At 42.9% G+C, this 17,712-nt stretch overlaps 1 protein-coding gene across 2 annotated transcripts in view; it reads left to right on the forward strand.

Moving 5' to 3' along the window:
* The window catches only part of CACHD1 (cache domain containing 1), a 196,066-nt gene that overhangs the window by 123,427 nt on the left and 54,927 nt on the right, over positions 1 to 17,712 (forward strand). The window contains exons 5-7 of one of the 2 annotated variants that reach the window (XM_008060504.2): positions 12,181 to 12,307; positions 14,958 to 15,102; positions 16,727 to 16,943. In XM_008060504.2, the coding sequence (XP_008058695.2) occupies positions 12,181 to 12,307; positions 14,958 to 15,102; positions 16,727 to 16,943 (489 nt within the window). The remainder of the gene's footprint in view (positions 1 to 12,180; positions 12,308 to 14,957; positions 15,103 to 16,726; positions 16,944 to 17,712) is intronic. The other variant, XM_021713624.1, reaches the window with a different exon arrangement.

Below are 17,712 nucleotides of genomic sequence, written 5' to 3' on the forward strand. Positions count from 1 at the left end.
CCCACCACAGCCTCGCCTGCTGGGCTCCAGCGATCCTTCCGCCTCAGCCTTCCGAGTAGCCGGAATTACAGGCATGCGCTACCACGCCCAGCTGATTTTTGATTTATTGTAGAGATGAGGTCTCGCTGCACAGGTGGGTCTCGAACCCGCGGCCTCAGGCAATCCACTCACCTCAGCCTCCCAAAGGCGCGGGATTACAGGCTGAGCCACCGAGCCCGGCTCTAGGAAGATTTTTGATGCTTGTTGCTGCTAATATATTTTTAAGTTAGGGATACTTGAAAATGTTTATATGCCAAAGAGAAACAGTCTAGGAAGTTAGGCAAACAGATAGGATAATGGAGCTTAATGTCTTGGGTTGCTTATGCTAAACCTAGCTGATCATCAGAGTCTCCTGGGTTCTTTGCAAAAAAGAAACAAAAAATTTCTTCTTTGGCCCTATCCCAGACCTAATGAATTAGAATGTTAGCTTAGTAAGGTTTGGGAATCTGTAGGTTTCCAAAACTGATTGTAGTGATCATCTGAGCTTGAGAACTACATTTTTTATTTTCTGTTCTTCCTTCCATGAATGTTTAACAATCATCTAGACCTTTGGGTCTTCTGGGAGTGGTCTACTACGGAGGAAGAAGGCAGAGTAGTAGATTACTACCAACTACAGACTATCCGAGAAGTTTATTTTAAATTATCTGAGCCCTTGTCCAGGATGTCTCAAGTGAATCAAAGACTCAAGTGATTATTTTTGCATTATAAAATTAGCCCAGAATGGGCACAAAGAACTGTGAGCTTAGAACAGAATCAGAGATTTGAGAATGCCTACTCCTTAGTATTAGACTAAAATAACAGGGAACTAGGAAAGGCTCATTGAGTTGTCCTCAGAAGCAGGTTCAGGCAACTGTCATTCATTTAACTTTCACAACGGGCCTTAACTAGCATGAGCAGTGTGGTGGCAGAATCACTCAGCAACCTGTAGGAGTCCCCTTCAGGGCTCAGGGTTTAAGTCACTCTTCCATTTCTGAACTAGAATATCCTGAGCTATAAAATAGTTATAATTATATCTCTTTGGTCAACCTCCCCATTCTGGCTCTCTCTCTTACACTTGGAAAATTAACTTATATATGCTTTGGTTTCCTGAATAATAAAACCTATCTCATAGGGTTGTTGTAAGAATTAACTGAGATAATGTCTATACAGGCCTTAACAAAATGCCTGGAATGTGGTCAGATACTCAATAGGCTAATTATTCCTGCAGCACAAAGAGTATCTGGCCATCCTTGAAATATGGCGCCTCCAGAAGAGTATATGGCAAAAGAATACTCAAGATGTAAGTGAAGAGTGGGAATTGGAAATCTGTGATAAGGTATCATGCCAGAAATTTTGTCTGGAGTCCTCAGGATGTGAATTTATTTTATTCCCCTCCAAAATGTTTGTTATTGCTCAAAATATTACCTGAAGGTGCTAAGTCGATTCTGGTCTGTGGAGGAAGTATGTGTGTTTTTGTGTGTCTGAGCCTCTGTGTATTTAGGACAGCACTTATATTTTCTATTTGGCAAGCTATAAGTGGTGGGGTAGGCAACCTTGTGTGTTTTTCTGAGTGATGATGGGCTGAGCATCAGAAAGCCTAGAGTTCCTTGAGGTGGGAAGCCACAAGCTTTTCAGCACAAGTATGTTCTCATTGTCTCTATCTCTGGTGGATAATGTAAAGAAAAACAGAAATCACAACCCAACTACAATCCGTCTCTTTCCATCTCTTTCTCATCCTCTTTCGTGAGTAGTTTAAGCACTCAAGACAGCAGGCAAGGCATTTGGGGGACATGATTGGTTTTGTTTTGACTGGAAAGGCTGATGACATAAGAACTAGTTAGATGTAGATGATGAAAATGGAAGGAAAATATTTGGGGATCAGGGAATTTGGGATCCGTATGTAAAATTATCCACAGAAAGTTTAGCACACTGTATACTGAAAGATCATGAGACTCAACAAATGGGAAGTAAGAAATACCCAAAAAGGGAAAAGGCATATTTTTTCAGGTGCTTATCTGACAGCAGTTTACGTGTTGTGGTTAAAGAAAAATAAGTCAGTGGGTATTACAAATTATCGATCTTTGCTTAGAATTCGCTTCACAACTATGAGAAACAGTCAACTTGTTGAAGTCCTTACCCAGAGGAGACAAAGGAAATAGAGCTTCTCAGAAGACCTGTTTCCACTTTATGATATTGCTTTGTCAGTATTTTATGGTGATGGTAATTCCTGTATTCAAGAACCTTACCTGTTGGGATGCTCTAGGGAAGGTTGTCCTGGAATGGTGGTAAGCACTGGAGGCAGATCTAAAAGCACCCTCTCCCCTGCACCCTCACCTGTGTTCTCATTGCCACATGCCAAATATCTTCCCTTGGTTTAGTAGAAAGTGTTCTGGATCCAAAAGCAGAAGGTATGATTCTTGCACTGTGTGTACACATGATCAGGACTCAATACATATTTGTAAGGTAGAAAAAAAGGATGAAAAGCAAGATGATTTACTAGATCCATCAGTCACAGTTTGACTCTGCTACTTTTAATAACTGTATGGTCATGGTCAGGTCACTTCACCTGTTTCAGCTTCAGTTTTCTGCTCTGTAAAATGACAGTAGTTATATTGACTTCATAAAGCAAATTGTTGTGAGATTTCCAATATATATAAGCAAAATGTCTAGAATAATGCCTGACCTGTTATTATGATTTTTCTCTAAATCGCATTTCCCTCTTGACTGGTTGTCATCTGCTTGGCACCCTGGGAATACTTAGTTGGTAGAAGAGGCTTAGAGGAAGAGAATTGGGCTGGTGGCACCATGCCTTATCCTTTTTTAAATCCAGATATCACAGTCCTTCAATGTTTTAATGTCTAGGTGTCATTTGTTTTTTTCTGAGCTGTTGTGAACTTTTATTGATAGAGAGACAATACTAACTTTGGAAGCAAGGAGTATCTTGTTATCTTCTTGCCCCTACATGTAGCTGTTTAGAAGTGTCCCTTCATGATAGTGGACACCACAGGTTCTGAGTAAAACCTCATCTGTTAAGTAGATTTCTAACCCACATGAATATTAAAATCAGCAAATATGTATACTGTCCCTTAGAGTAAGGACTTGTAAGCTTGTGTCCACACACCCCATCCCCTTCCAAGGTGTTCATGGATTGGGGTTACGAACTTGGGTACCAAGTAAATTAAATCTTTAATTAATCTCCAATTCAGTTATAAACTGAAGCAACAATTCACAGTGAACTTATTGTAGCAGTACTTTTGTCATCAAAGAAATCGTGGGTTTTTTAATCTTACATAATAGTTGTTATGTCTGAAAATATCATGTATGTTTATCACAATTTACAAACTATGGAAGGTATTCGACCTCCTGCTAAGTCTGTCCAAATGCATTAATAATGAAGCATATATATAGCTATAATCTTAATTTTTAAAAATAATTTAAAAACCATTGCATTATAATGTGTTTTCTTTGTAATCTTGAATGTTTTATTTTTATGCTTGAAAAGAATTCTGGCTTTTCCAGGCTATCTGACACCCAGTGAGTGCAGTGGCACGATCAGGGTTCACCACAGCCTCAACCTCCTGGGCTCAAATGATTCCACCTCAGTCTCCCAAGTAGCTGGGATTACAGGTGTGTGCTGCCATGCCCGGCTAATTACTTTTTGTAGAAATAAGGTCTTACTATGTTGCCTAGGCTGGTCTCAAACTCCTGAGCTCAAGCAGTCCTCCCGCCTCAGCCTCCCAAAGAGCTGGGAATATAGGCATGAGCCACTTCACCCCAGCCATCAGAAGATATAATAATATTCTTTATCTGAAAGTTGATTGAAGGAGGATCATCCTGAACTTGTGACCAAATAGAAAGATTCCCATTACACAGTCTGCGGCAGAATTCAAAAGCAAATTTTTTAGGACCATATCCATCTTTTACTGCCCACCTGATGTTCTGCAGGTCTTTACTCAAATAATCTTAAGCTGTCAGTCATCATGCCTGCCTTTAAGGGCTTAGAGTAAAAGAGATTTTATAGTGGCTCTGATAATTAACTTAATACTTGAGATGAGGAAACACTTCTTGCTCTTGCTCATCAGGGTTCACAATGAGCTACCCAGGATGTCTCCTCATTTTTCAAAAACTGACATTGAGTTTTTTCCATTGTGTGCGTCTAAATAACCTTTCCTGGTACCATTTGGACATTCCATGTGTATATAGTATTAGGTCACTCTTAATAGTCTCACAGTGCTGACACACCCTCTAAGTCAATAGGAAGTGAGGATGTGTCAAAGCCAGTTGGAAGTTTGTTCTTCCTCTCCACTTGCAAATCCACGTGCTTCCTTCCTGCTGTCCTTCATTCTTGGCCTTCTTATCACTTTTCTCTTTTGGTTTCTAAAGGGTCTTTGGGAATACCTTGATGAAATCCATTACTTTACAGATGAGGAAATTGTGAAATCTCATGGCAGACAGTCTTGGCCAAAACCACTGTTCACTTGTTCATTCTGCAGGGACTGATTGAGAGCTTACTATGGACCAGGCATGTGGTTGGCACTGGGAATGTGATGAACAAAACGGACTTTGTTCCTACCCTCATAAAGCTGATAGCTCCTACGTGAAAGATTAACTACAGTACAAGCAGCTACATAAATACATACACAGTACACTACCAATGTTTGCTATGAAGAAAAAAAATCAAGTACTATAAGGGAGGATAATAATTTAGATTGGTCAGGGAAGGACCTCTGAGAAGGCGAAACATAAGACAAACCTGAAGGATGAAGAAAGCTGAGTGAAAAGTGAAAAAAAGACTCATCCCAGGCCCAAGGACCACCTTGTACAAAGGGCACATTTATGGAAGTGAAAGAATGAGCTCTTGGTGTGTAGTGAGTTGAAGAGAGGAAAGGTGAGATTGGAGAATGGGAAGGGGCAAGATCGTGCAGGGCCTTGTGGAGCTTGGATTTAATGCTAGATGTAGTGCAGCAGGAAACTTTTGAAAGGTTGTAAGCAGAGCAACAGTGGGGTTTGATTTACCTTTTAGAAGGAAGCCTTTGGATGCTATATAAAGAGTAAATTTAAGCTCACCAGTCTTAAGAGCTTGGACTTGAACCCATGGCTTCCTATTCTCCGTTCGTTCTGATTTATCAGCGTCTTTTTTCTAGTTGGTAAGGGCCAACCCACATGACATAGGAAGTGCAAAATAGCACCAGACCATTTCCAAATGGCTTTCTTATGTTTGTTCAAGTTGACAGTTTGTCACATTGACACCTAAGGCTTATATCTCTAACCTGTTGAACACCTACAAAATAATTAAAAGGTCTCAACTATATCGTTTCTCAGTCACACAAAATCTCCATCTCTTACCTAAAGTATGTTACTTAGTGTTTAAACTCACCTAGAGACACACTCTCTGTGATTACTGTTGACTCTGCCTTCTAAGCGGTAGTTTATGTCCCTGCCACTTTCTAGTAAGCCAGGTTGTGGGACAATGGCAAACCCCTTGACATTGAACTACCCAGCTAGGTGTGTGCCAGCTTTAGCAGTTCAGCAATTTGTTTGTTTTTTCTCATAAAATTAAATGCTCAGTTTAGCCTTAGGCTTTATTTTAATTATGAAGTCATTTTTTTTTAAGTGTCTCCTTAATTGTATCTGTTTACATTGTGTATTTACAAACTAATAAGCCTGTTATTTTGACTGAAAAACACCTGCATGTTTACATATTTATCCTGCCTCTCTGGAATACTCAGTGAGCTTTTTATCTGTTGATTGCTAATTTATTCAACATGTATTTCTTGGCTCACAGAAGTACTATAGTGTTCTGGAAAGAGCAAAGGTTTTGGAAGCAGACATACTGAGATCAGTCAAATCATGGCTCTGCCATTGTGGCCTAAGGCAAGTGAGTTCTGCATCTATAAAATGGGAGTAAAATAACAAACAGTTAGGGTAATTAGGAAATGTGACACACCGTATATGAAACTATTTTGTATGATGCTTAGTAATGTTCACTGTTTTATTATCAAAGCAGGTTGACTGAGATATAACTGATATCTGATACACTTCACATGTTTAGCATATACAAGTAATACATGTAGGTGTGTATAGACCCATGAAATCAACACACAGGCGGGCTTTTTATCTCACCACTCACCTGTCTATTTCTGTGCTGGTCACACTGGCACACTTACTTAGTCAAGGCAGTGGTGTTTGGAGAAGGGAGTACTTAGCATCTTAACACATGTTTAAAATATTGATGTAGCCACAATAGTTAATTTATTTTTTATTGAATTTGGTGTTAAAAGAAAGTAAAATTGTAGGATTTGCCACCAAAGGCACAGGTCGCCCCAGCCTGTGTGCTGCAGATACCAGTCCTGCAGTTCCCCCAGTATGAGTCTTGATGTGAAGAAGGAACTGGTATTCTCTGCTTTGGGAATCCAGAGGTGAGTCAGACATAGTAGACCTTGCCCTCAAGCGTCTAAGAATCTGAACAGAGGAGCTAGAACTTTCCCATAACAACACTAATCCTGAGTAGAAAGTGGGAAGAAGGAAAACGCTGGAGGAGGATTTCAGAGGATGCTGTAACTTCTAGATTAGGGGGGAAAAATGTATATTGCCTCCTTTCCGCATATGTGTCTGTCTGAGGTGGGTGTGGAGAGTGGTTTAGACAGATGCAGACCCTGCCCGTTAATTGCTTAAAGCCTAATGTTGTGTATCACGGGCCAGCGGGTTGGGCGTCCACCCAGCTCTTATCCTGGATGGCTTCCAACATTTTTTAGGAGAGAGTGAGTGTGCAGGACCCTGTGGCTGGACACCAGTCCAAGTTATCCAGTGGCCAGACACCTCACTGACTCATGTGAATGGGGGAAGCCCCCTCTGGGTTGCCTGCGTGGATAACAAGGCTCTCATTCACCTCCCATCTCAGTCAGAGAGGGCCCCGCCTGGGACGTACACCACATTGATAGATTACTTCTGGGCCCTGGGGGCCTCATTACCATCATATCCATCAACTCCCGCTAGTACCAAATAATAGATGAAATTTAATCAGATGCCAAAGGAGTCCTCAGCAGGAGAATTGGAGAAACCTTGCCTGATACTGTGTTCTAGCTGGAATGATTATATGGAACCAAAATGATCTTTTGTGGTGAGACTAAGTGTATCGTGCACTATATGAGCTTTGATTTATTTTTAAAACATTCTTGCTCCCATTGGCTCCCCTTTTAATAGTTTCACTGTAGCCTGTTTATTGTTACAGATGTTACTTTTAAATGAGGTCATTGAGCTTTCCTTTACGTCCAAAGGCAATGTTTGCCTTTTTATTGCGGGGTTGGCAGGGCTGCCTGGAGAACAGTGCTAATGTCAGATCAAGGTTAAGGCTTTAGATCCCAGGGGACTAGGTGGAGAAAAAGCCCCTTCCATGTTTACACACGCTCAGCGTCAGCCAGACGACTCACGAAGGACAAGTTTCCTGGCAGGGAGGCGAGGAGACGGGCGCTGTGGTCATAGACTGGTTTGACTCTCCTGGCCCCTTCTTGCCCACTGTGAAACCTCAGGGATGTCAAAAAAAAGCTCTCTGAGCCTGTTGCCTCATCCATAACTAGGAGATAGTTAATACCGATTCCTGTGATTTTTTTTTTTTTTTTTGAGTTGGAGTCTCACTCCGTCGCCAGACTGGACTGCAGTGGCCGCTCCCAGCCACCGCAACCTTGACCTGCTGGGCTCCGGCGATCCTTCCGCCTCAGCCTTCCAAGGAGCTGGAACTACAGGTGCGCGCTACCACGCCCGGCTGATTTTTTTTATTTATTGTAGAGATGAGGTCTCGCCAAGTTGCCCAGGCAGGTCTCAAACCCGCAGGCTCAGGCAATCCACTCACCTCAGCCCCCCAAAGGTGTGGGATTACAGGCTGAGCCACTGAGCCCGGCTTGATTCCTATGATTTTTGTGAGGATAATAAGTGCTACAGATCCTTGGTACATGTGTCAGAGTGATGCAGGGAAGGCAGGTGAGGTAATTGCTAAAAGTGGAGGCTCTGGAAATGCTTTAAGTCCTACCTGTAGTGTATTTTGCATCCCTTTGTTGGAGGACCACCGACCAAACCTGGCTTACTGCTGATTTTTGCAAATAAACTTTTACTGGCACATAGTCATACTTATTCATTTATAAACATGGTCACATTCTCACCACAACGGCAAAGTTGAGTCACTGTGACAAAGACCGTATGGTCTGTAAAGCCAGACATATTTACTCTCTGGCCTTTTGCAGAAGTTGGTTGACCACTGTGCCACACCCACGGAAAGTTTCTGTGCAGAGATCTGGTCATGCAAAGCAGTGAGAGGTGGAGGATGAGAGGGAATTCGAAAGTGTCCCTGCGGAAAGCTAAATACCGCGTGTCCTCACTTGTAAATCATGTGTGCCCATGGACATAGAGAGTGGAATAACAGACACTGGGGATGCAAAAAGGTGGAAGGGGTGAGGGGTGAGAAATGACTATTGGCTACAGTGTCTCCTAGGTGATGGGTGCACTAAAAACCCAGACTTCACCACCACACAGTATATCTGGATGACAAAACTCCACTTGTACCCCTCAATCTAGAAACTTAAAAAAAAATTTTTCTTTTCTTTTTTTAAATTTTAAAACAACTCAATGAAGTGTCCTGCATGTCTATGGGCTTCACTTCACTCTGATTTAATTTGAACACCTGAGACCGTAGTGCATGTTAAAAGATCGGCTTGTTGGGGTGAGAATTAAACAGCGTATGTGGGAGCATTAGCACAAGGCTTGGCACGTGCTGGTGCCCAGTGGATGTTTGCTGGGGTAGATTCTTGATCTTGCTTCGTCAGACCCTATTTGGGATGACCCTATCCAGTCCTGGGCACATGTTCCTGGAAGTGGACAGGTTGGCAGAGGCAGCACTGTGGGGCACTTTTGTGGCACAGTCACGTGTTGTTCCAGCATTTTCCCCTTTGTAAGTTAATGCTAATGAGTAGCCTAAAATGAGAGTTATTGACCAGTGTCTTTCTCTTTGCCTCATGCTTTAAAATCATTCCAGTGATAAATGGAACTGGCATTGAAGCCATACCTGAGTCTATACCTGCTGGCAATGAAGATGAAACTGGCTTTGAAACCACATATTTTCATTGAGGTCATATTTGTAAATTTGGGGGAAGCAATCAAAATATTTGCCAGGACCATCTCAAAGGCGGTCCTCAGAAAACATTGCCAATGGCAGGAAGACCTCTATGAAGTAAGTCATGCTTTTTAAAATTTTTTTGAGTTGAAGTCTCACTCTGTCACCCAGCCTGGAGTGCAGTGGCTGCTCTCGGCCACCACAGCCTCGACCCGCTGGGTTCCGGGGATCCTTCCACCTCAGCCTTCCAAGTAGCTGGAACTGCAGGCGCGTGCTACCACACCTGGCTAATTTTTGATTTATTGTAGAGATGAGGTCTCACCAAGTTGCCCAGATGGGTCTCGAACCCGCAGACTCGGAAAATCTACTCACCTTTGCCTCCCAAAGTGCTGGGATTACAGGCTGAGCCACCAAGCCCGGCCAAAGTAAGTCATACTGAACGGTGGGCCTCACTCAGATGGAGAAAGGGATAGGCGCTGAACAGATGGTCACTCTGCATCCCACATCACACAGGGCAACAGCAAATGACATGCCCCTGTATACACTGTCCTTTGATGAGCTGCAGAGAGGAAGCTGACCTCTGGCCTTGTTGCTAAGCCCGCATTTCCTGTAGTGACCCTGCTGTAACTTTCTCGTCCTCTGCCCTCACACATGGGTCATCTCAGGAGTTGGTGGTTACGTTCTCAAGCTGCATGCCCGAATGGTAAAACTCCACTGTTCAGTGTGCAAGGCACCTGGTGTGACACCTGCTCGGTCATAGACACTCACTCTGTACTTGTTCTCAGCAGCATCTCAACAACAAGGTGGGTGTTTCCTATCTTTGGGTATGAAATCCTATCTTTGGATTTCCACAGCCCTTCTCTGTACCTCATCTAAGACCTTAATCAGATACTGCGATAATTAATAAGTGGCTGGTGTCCCCAATCCCCCTCAATAAATCTGACTTTGGTAGGTAAGAATTTAATCTTTTTAATCTCTTTCCCTCCATCCCACAAAGTAGTTCCGCACCCATGGTAGGCCAAGAACAAATGAAGAAGAAGGGTTGGTCAAAGCCAAGTGGGCACCAGGATAATAGAGAATGTAAAAACAGCGAAGTAGAGACAGCAGGGCTTTCACCCTGAAGCAATTTCTGTGTCTCAAATAGGAATTCAGTCCAGCTAACGTAACAAGTGTCTGCCATGGCAAGCCAGCCGCCGTCCCCAGTGCTGGAGACAGAGTAGGCCAGCACCTTGCCTCCTGAAGTTCATGGTGCTCGAGAGGAAGGGAGGCAGGTACGTGACTGCCGCGCCACACCATCTGGCTTCCCAGGAAACCACTGCCTCCACTGTAGCCTGCAGACCTTGACGGCACCCATTTCAGAATTGTAATCCCTGATGCTAAGTACGGTATAAACACATATTTCTGTAACTAGTTCAGCCCTTTATATTTGGGGCAAAAGGACTTGCCAAGAAACATGCTAAGACCCAGAAGACCTATGTTCAAGATGAGCTCTTACCACCTACTAGCTGTGGGTATTCATTTGTTTGAGAATTATTTACTGTACACTCACTGTGCATACATTGTTCTAGGCTCTAAGGGAACAATGTCAAGTTCCTGATGGAACGGACTTAACATTTCACCGGTGGTAGGGAGGGAGAGGAGAAGGATAAACTTTTATTAAGCAAAAAAGATCGTTTCAGATGATCAGTGCTAGGAGGAAAAACAAGCATGGTGATGTCGTAGGGCACCATGTAACTATGAGCTGTGGTTTCCTCATAACATGGAGAGGAGGCCACGTATGATTTTGTAAACATTAAATGAAATATCCTGTGTGAAAGCTGTTTGTCTCCAGTGGAGGTAAATGCCCATGATGATTATTAGAGTCACTGTTCAGCCCGTATAGCTGTATAAATAGATCCTTATTTGGTCATGGGAGTGTTGAGATCTTGAAGCGTTTCTCGGTCAGATGCAACTCGTGCTTTCCTTTCCTTTTGCCTTTGCTTAGACGTTTCCCACCACTGAATTTCTCTTTGCTTCATTTCCATCTATGTAATTCCACTGGTTTAGAGCTGGGGCTGGGCTTGGCTTTGTGTATCTTTGTGTATCTTGCAGCTTGTAAAGCAGTGACACGTCGTCAGAATGTAATAAATAACCAAGTTGTTATGGAGCAGAACAAACGGGCATCAGAGAAGGGAGGGAATTCTGACTGTGGGAGACAGCAAGAAAGACTCCGTGGAAGTTGTGGGACAGGATTGCACACAACAAGGTGGTTGACACAACGAGGGGTGAGCGAGTGCCAGGTGCAGGTCAATGACAGCAAAGCAGTCAATGCAGAGAGGGAGGTAAGACGGGCATGATGTAGAGAACACAGGAGCCGGGATACCCGAGTTTGAATCCCAGCTTGGTCGTTTACTGATGAGCTCTTTGACAAATCACTGAAGCATATTTTCTCAGCTCCAAAGTAGGGGTAATAATCCCACTTACATCCTAGGGTGGTTCAGTGGATGAAATAAGGTAACATAAGGAAAACCTGTATCCCATTACCTAGCACACAAGGATCATTCCATAAGGAACAGCTTTGCTGAATGGTTGTGGTTCTGCCCTTTCAAGTACCATGAATACTATCTCCCTCATTGTGAAGTGAGACAAATGAGGGCAAGGTCTAGGTCTCAGATCTAGTCCCTCTGGAGATGAGGCCTATTAACATCACTGTTTTCCATAGTTAAAGAATGTACCCCAAGCCAGCCAGTGTATGCTAGTCCAGTGGGACCAGTCCAGTGAGATTAATGCAGATAAATGATTTGCACTGGGAAAATAATCCAGGACATAAAATCCAGGACATATGTCACTATATGATGTTAAGAATAATAGCTTCACTTAACCAAAATATCACATTTTCTGTTCACGGGGTGCTTTTTTAAGGAACAGAAAGAAAATGTTTCATAGAAAATGTATAATCTTCCATCTAGTGAGATTACTTTGTGCTACAAGCAGTTTATCCAAAGCAGATGCCAGGGGGAGTGGTGCCTGCACGCACCTGTGGACCTGGTGGTTATATTTCATGTTCCTCACTCCCCCAGTTCTTGCAGACAACCTGAAATCCAACCCTGGAATTAAGTGGCAGTATTTCAGTTCGGAAGAAGGAATTTTCACTGTTTTCCCAGCTCACAAGTTCCGGTGTAAGGGCAGCTATGAGCATCGCAGCAGGTATGTTGACTTGCTACAGTTTTTAATTGTTGCTTAGGAGTGAGATATAAACTCATGTGCACACACAGCTCTGCCTCTAAGCTCTGGATTCAGAAATGTGTACTTGTTCTGAAGTTATTTCACCATCTAACATACGTGGAAATGGAAATGCCAAAGAAGGGCAAACAATAAAACCCCAGAGCTTTTCTATAATGGTCTCCAGCAGGCCAAATAAGATTCATTTGTGTGAAGCACCTAGAATGTTTGGAGCTTCAGACATCTTTTTTGATGTCCCTTATCTGTAGTGCAGGCTTAGAACATAACTTAAATCTCAGAGCAGAGCCTATAATTCTCCACTTCCTTTTCTGTGATAATGTGCTTGGCCACACTTTTAAAATTACATGCAAATTTCAACTACCAGAAATGTTAAGGTTGTCCAGAAAGCATTGGATCAAAGATCACTACCATCCCGCTTTCCTCATAGAAATGACTTGAGATTGTACCATGTAGCCAGAAGGGCAGTAATGGTGAGATAATTTGTATGACAAGACTCATCAATTTACAGAACCCCCGAGGCAAAGATCCTTTCCTTTTTAATCTCGACAGTTTCTCATTTCAGTGTCAGATGTTTGATGCCAGAACATCTGGAGCCAGCACTAGGTGCCCATTTTTCATGCCATTTTTTGGAGTCTAAATGAACAACCACTTTAGTTTTCCTTCATTTTTGCTTTAAATTGTATCTAGGATTTTTTTTTCCCCAAGGAAACTATCTGTGCTTTTTCTGTGACATTTTTATCATTTATATGGTTTCTTTCATTCCCTCCCCAGACATTCTGGTGAAGACTTGGGAGTCCTGTAGACTAGACTAGTAGTCATGACCTTGGCTTCTAACTTGGCTCATCTTGGGAGAGCAAAGGCCATCATGAACCATTAATTCTCATTTGCTTCTAAGATGATAGGCTAGATGGCATACTGCTTTTAACGAAGCCCTATGAAGGACTATTTAAAAGGGAAGGCAGAACCTCGTCAAATTCATCATTAACCTGCACCAGACAACTTGGGAGGTTTTCATGTATCTCCACCCTAAATCTGCATGAATTCAACCCTCGAACCCCTCTTCCCTTGGCCATTAATCCATGTTTCTCTCATCATACATGGCTAGTCTCATCTCCTTCCTTGTCCCAACTGCTTTCCCCTGAGGCCTTTTTGCAAGTTCTCTGCCTCCCTTGGAAATGTGGAGTGGATTTCAGGACATAGCAACACAAGAAAGGAACTGGTGGATACCAGTCATGCTGTGAAGACGACACCCTAGGCCATACATTTAACATTACTATTTATTACCCCACTAAAGCAATTTTTAGTGACCAAGAGTGACAGCACCAACACATACCCTGCCTTTCATTTATGTGTTCAGTTGGAACAACGGACATCTGTCATTGTAAGAAAAGTCTTCTCACCTAGCTTGGAGGGCCTAAAAAGTTATTTGACCTAGTTGTCAATGTTGAGATGGTTCAATTTTCCTTCTTTTCTGTTTCCTGCTTTATTTCTCTAGCCACCTCTACTGGGTTCTTTTTATCCTATTTCCCTATGGGCTTCATGATATCGACAAGTGAAAATAGAGTGGTACTTCATTATTAGTGCAAGACTTTGGGTCTGAGAAGAATTTGTGTAAATTTGGCCAGATTTTGAATTTGGGGGTACTTTGCCTACATTTTTTAATGTGTGCCCAGGCTTTTGTGATTCAGCTGGCATCTAACAGAAAATCTAGTGTTTCAAGGGTGTCAATAAAGCAGAGAATTCTCCTGAGGCTGATGTGATTCTCAAACTCCCTTAATTTGTTCCAGCTTTAAAACTGTGAATAGAGCCCTCATTAAAGCTCTTCTCACAAACCTTCCTGCCCCGCACATGAGCGGAAGACTGCTTTGATGGGAGGCATTTGTCCTTCATGCCTTCCCCCTCCTGGCTTTTCTTAATGTTGGCAAACAAAAACCTGGCAAGAAGAGTGACTATCACGGGCTTGGACACATTTTGATGGCACCATTTTAAATGCTTGGATAAGAGGCCTTTTGGTGGCTGACCTGTGTGAATTGTTTCAGGAAGGAAAGGAAAGGGGCCTCTTAGCAGGAGCCTTTGTCAGCGGGAGAGGGAAACTAAACCTGCTATTCAAAGTTGTTAGGTGTGCTCACAGGTTATTGGCTGCCTCTCTGCCAGCAAATCCCCACCCAGTGAGTCTGCCGAGGAGAATCCAACCCTAGCCAGGGGACCTTCGTCTCCCTCTTGGTCTGTCTCTCAGCCCAAGGCGGCACTAGTTCCATATCCTCCAGCAAAATGGGTACAGTGGGAAGGAAAGCATCACCATGCAGAGGTGAGAGAGCCAGCTTTCGAGCCCACCATCCAACGGGTTCGCTTCTTAAAAACTTACCTTGGTAGCTTGGATCTTGAGAAGATATAAACGACCAGTCCTTGCTCTGCAGACATGCGTTATTGTCTTGCGGTGTTTCCGGTACACCGATATGGTTTCTCCTTCCATGCTGATGTCTCCATCCTTGTGCCGTCCTGGAAGAACACATAAAGACCGGCATGCCCACACGTTGTAGTGTTCGCAGCTGTGTGAAGTTGAGGCCTTTTACCTTCACTAAGACTGACCCCAGGGAGCTTCTCTTCCTTCTAGGCCCATCTACGTTTCTACAGTCCGGCCACAGTCAAAGCACATAGTGGTGATCCTGGACCACGGGGCTTCCGTCACTGACACCCAGCTTCAGATTGCCAAGGATGCTGCCCAGGTCATCCTCAGCGCCATTGACGAACATGACAAGGTGATGATTATCCCTGTGACCCTGTGGCAGGGAGTTCTCCTTGAATACCTTTTTAAAATTATTGTTTTGTAACATACAGATTCTTCTCAACTGACCATGAGGCTCTGTCCTGATAAACCCATCATAACTTGAAAATACCTTACGGTGAAAATGTCTATAACGCACTTAACCTGCCAAACATCACAGCTTAGCATAGCTTATATTAAATATGCTCAGAACATTTTCAGTAGCCTACAGTTGGGTAAATCATCTAACACGAAGCCTAAAAGTATTGACTATCTTGGCTGGGTGCAATGGCTCATGCCTGTAATCCCAGCACTTTGAGGAGTTAAGATGAGAGGATTGCAGGCTAGGAATTCAAGATCAGCCTGGGCAACGTAGCAAGGCCTTGTCTCTACAAAAAATAAAAAAAAAAAGTTAGCCAATCATGGTGGCATATGTACCTGTAGTCCCAGCTACTCAAGAGGCAGAGGTGGAAGGATCACCTGAACCTAGGAGATCGAGGCTACAGTGAGCCAAGATCGTGCCCCTAGGCAACAGAGTGAGACCCCGGCTCAAAAAATAAAATAAAATAAAAAGTGTTGACTATCTCATATAATTCATTGATCACAGCACGCCATAGAGTATTGGTCATTTACCCCTGTCATTGCAAGGCTGACTGAGAGCTGCAGCTCTGTGCACCATAAGAGAATATTGTGCTGCATGTCACTGGCCTGGGAAAAGATCAGAACTCAAGATTTGAAGCGTAGTCTTGGTGACTGCATATCACTTTTGCACCATTGTAAGTCAAGGACCATCTGTGTATTTTTCTAAATCCATTTGTAAAACGACTTTGGGAAAAGAGTGGTTTCGTTTTTGTTCTAATATTCGAGGAAGCAGCCACTAATCCAAAAATCCCTTAGACAACTACCACTATCCCTGAGCTTGGTTTTACACTTCTTGAAGGGCTCTGGTTAAGGTTTCTAATCAGTCATGACTTTCACACTGGCCATGATGCTAAGGAGTAAGAAGGGTGAGGGCTTGGATGCTGGTGGGTGGCTGGACTTTATCTCAAGATTGATGAGAAGTAAGGGAGGAGGGAAAGCTGCTAGTGCCTCCCTAATCTCCAGGACGCCTCAGAGACAGGGTGTATGTGTACAGCTAATGAGAATCTATTGCTTGTGGACATTTTCTGCTTCATCATTCTGACTTTGCCAACTCCAGAGGTTTTGTTCACTAACATAGTTGCTTAAAATGCACCTACCCTCACCCCCACCTCCAGTTTGAAAACCAATATGGTTGGTTCTTGCTAAGATTTTTCTCTCATGAGATAGTTTTTTTTGGTTGTTTGTTTAATGATATGTATGAACACATACTGCAGCCTCGTCATGGAACAAAAACCAAACTCTAGAGTTTCCTCCCTTTACCAATCCTTACTCATTTTTCTCAATTTGATAGAGATATCTCCAGGCATTTATTTTTATTAACTCTCAGAAACTATCCTATAGGACTTTTCTGTCGGTGGACTCTTCTCTTATGAAAACAAAACAAAACACACACACATGCACACACACACACACACACACACACACACACAAACTTTAGATAAGTGGTAGGACAACATTTTTTTTTTTCCTTCCTCCAGATTTCTGTGTTGACTGTGGCTGATACTGTCCGGACTTGTTCTCTAGACCAGTGCTATAAGACCTTCCTGTCTCCAGCCACCAGTGAAACGAAAAGGAAGATGTCAACCTTCGTCAGTAGCGTCAAGTCTTCGGACAGTCCCACCCAGCATGCAGTGGGATTTCAAAAGGCATTTCAGCTGATTCGAAGCACAAGCAATAACACAAAGTTCCAAGCAAGTAAGTGCATTCTCTCAGAGGACTTAAAAGCATAACAGATAAAGATGGCGGTAGGAATATAATGTAAGTTGATCACACAACTATGTTTAGAGGGATTTTTTTTTAAATTGATTTGGGATATAATGGTTACATGTTGTCTTCATGATCATCTAATACCAGATATTCTCATCTTTTCCAGTCAAAGGTGACTGACCAGTCTGCACGATGTCTTGACTCCCAGAGCCTTCTCTTTCTGCCCCTTTCTAAAGAACAGATCCCCACTCATTTCCCAAGGGAATAGCCACATCCTTTCTAATGCTAATTGTCAGCTTTACCTCCTCATTGACTTGGGGTGGATATCTGCTCTGCCCACATGTGTATGTGACAGGGCAGCAGGAATTCTTCCCTTGATCCTCCCTTCTTCTAACCTGCTGTCATTTAGATGAGCACGGCCCTTCAAGTGCACACAGGCACTCTAATTTAATTTTTATGTATTAAAGAAAATCTGGAATTAGGATGCATGCTAAAATAAAGGAAAAAATATTTGAAATGGGGCCCATGCTTTGAAAGTATGGAGAGGAATCTATTTCTTTTTCCCTTTCATATTCAAAAATCTGTTGATTTTTTTCCCCTTATTTGAAAACATTCATGTATCCTATTGAGGCCAATTTAAAGAATACATTTTCAAGCCCTGCGTTGCATTCACTGAAACTAAGACGGCACTGATAAACAGGAAGCATAGTGCCTGGCTCATAATGGACCCTCAAAAGAGGAAACTAATTATAACAAC

This window comes from Carlito syrichta, unplaced genomic scaffold (assembly GCF_000164805.1).
Source record: "Carlito syrichta isolate Samal-C Ts95f unplaced genomic scaffold, Tarsius_syrichta-2.0.1 Scaffold304635, whole genome shotgun sequence".
NCBI classification, from domain to species: Eukaryota; Metazoa; Chordata; class Mammalia; order Primates; family Tarsiidae; genus Carlito; species Carlito syrichta.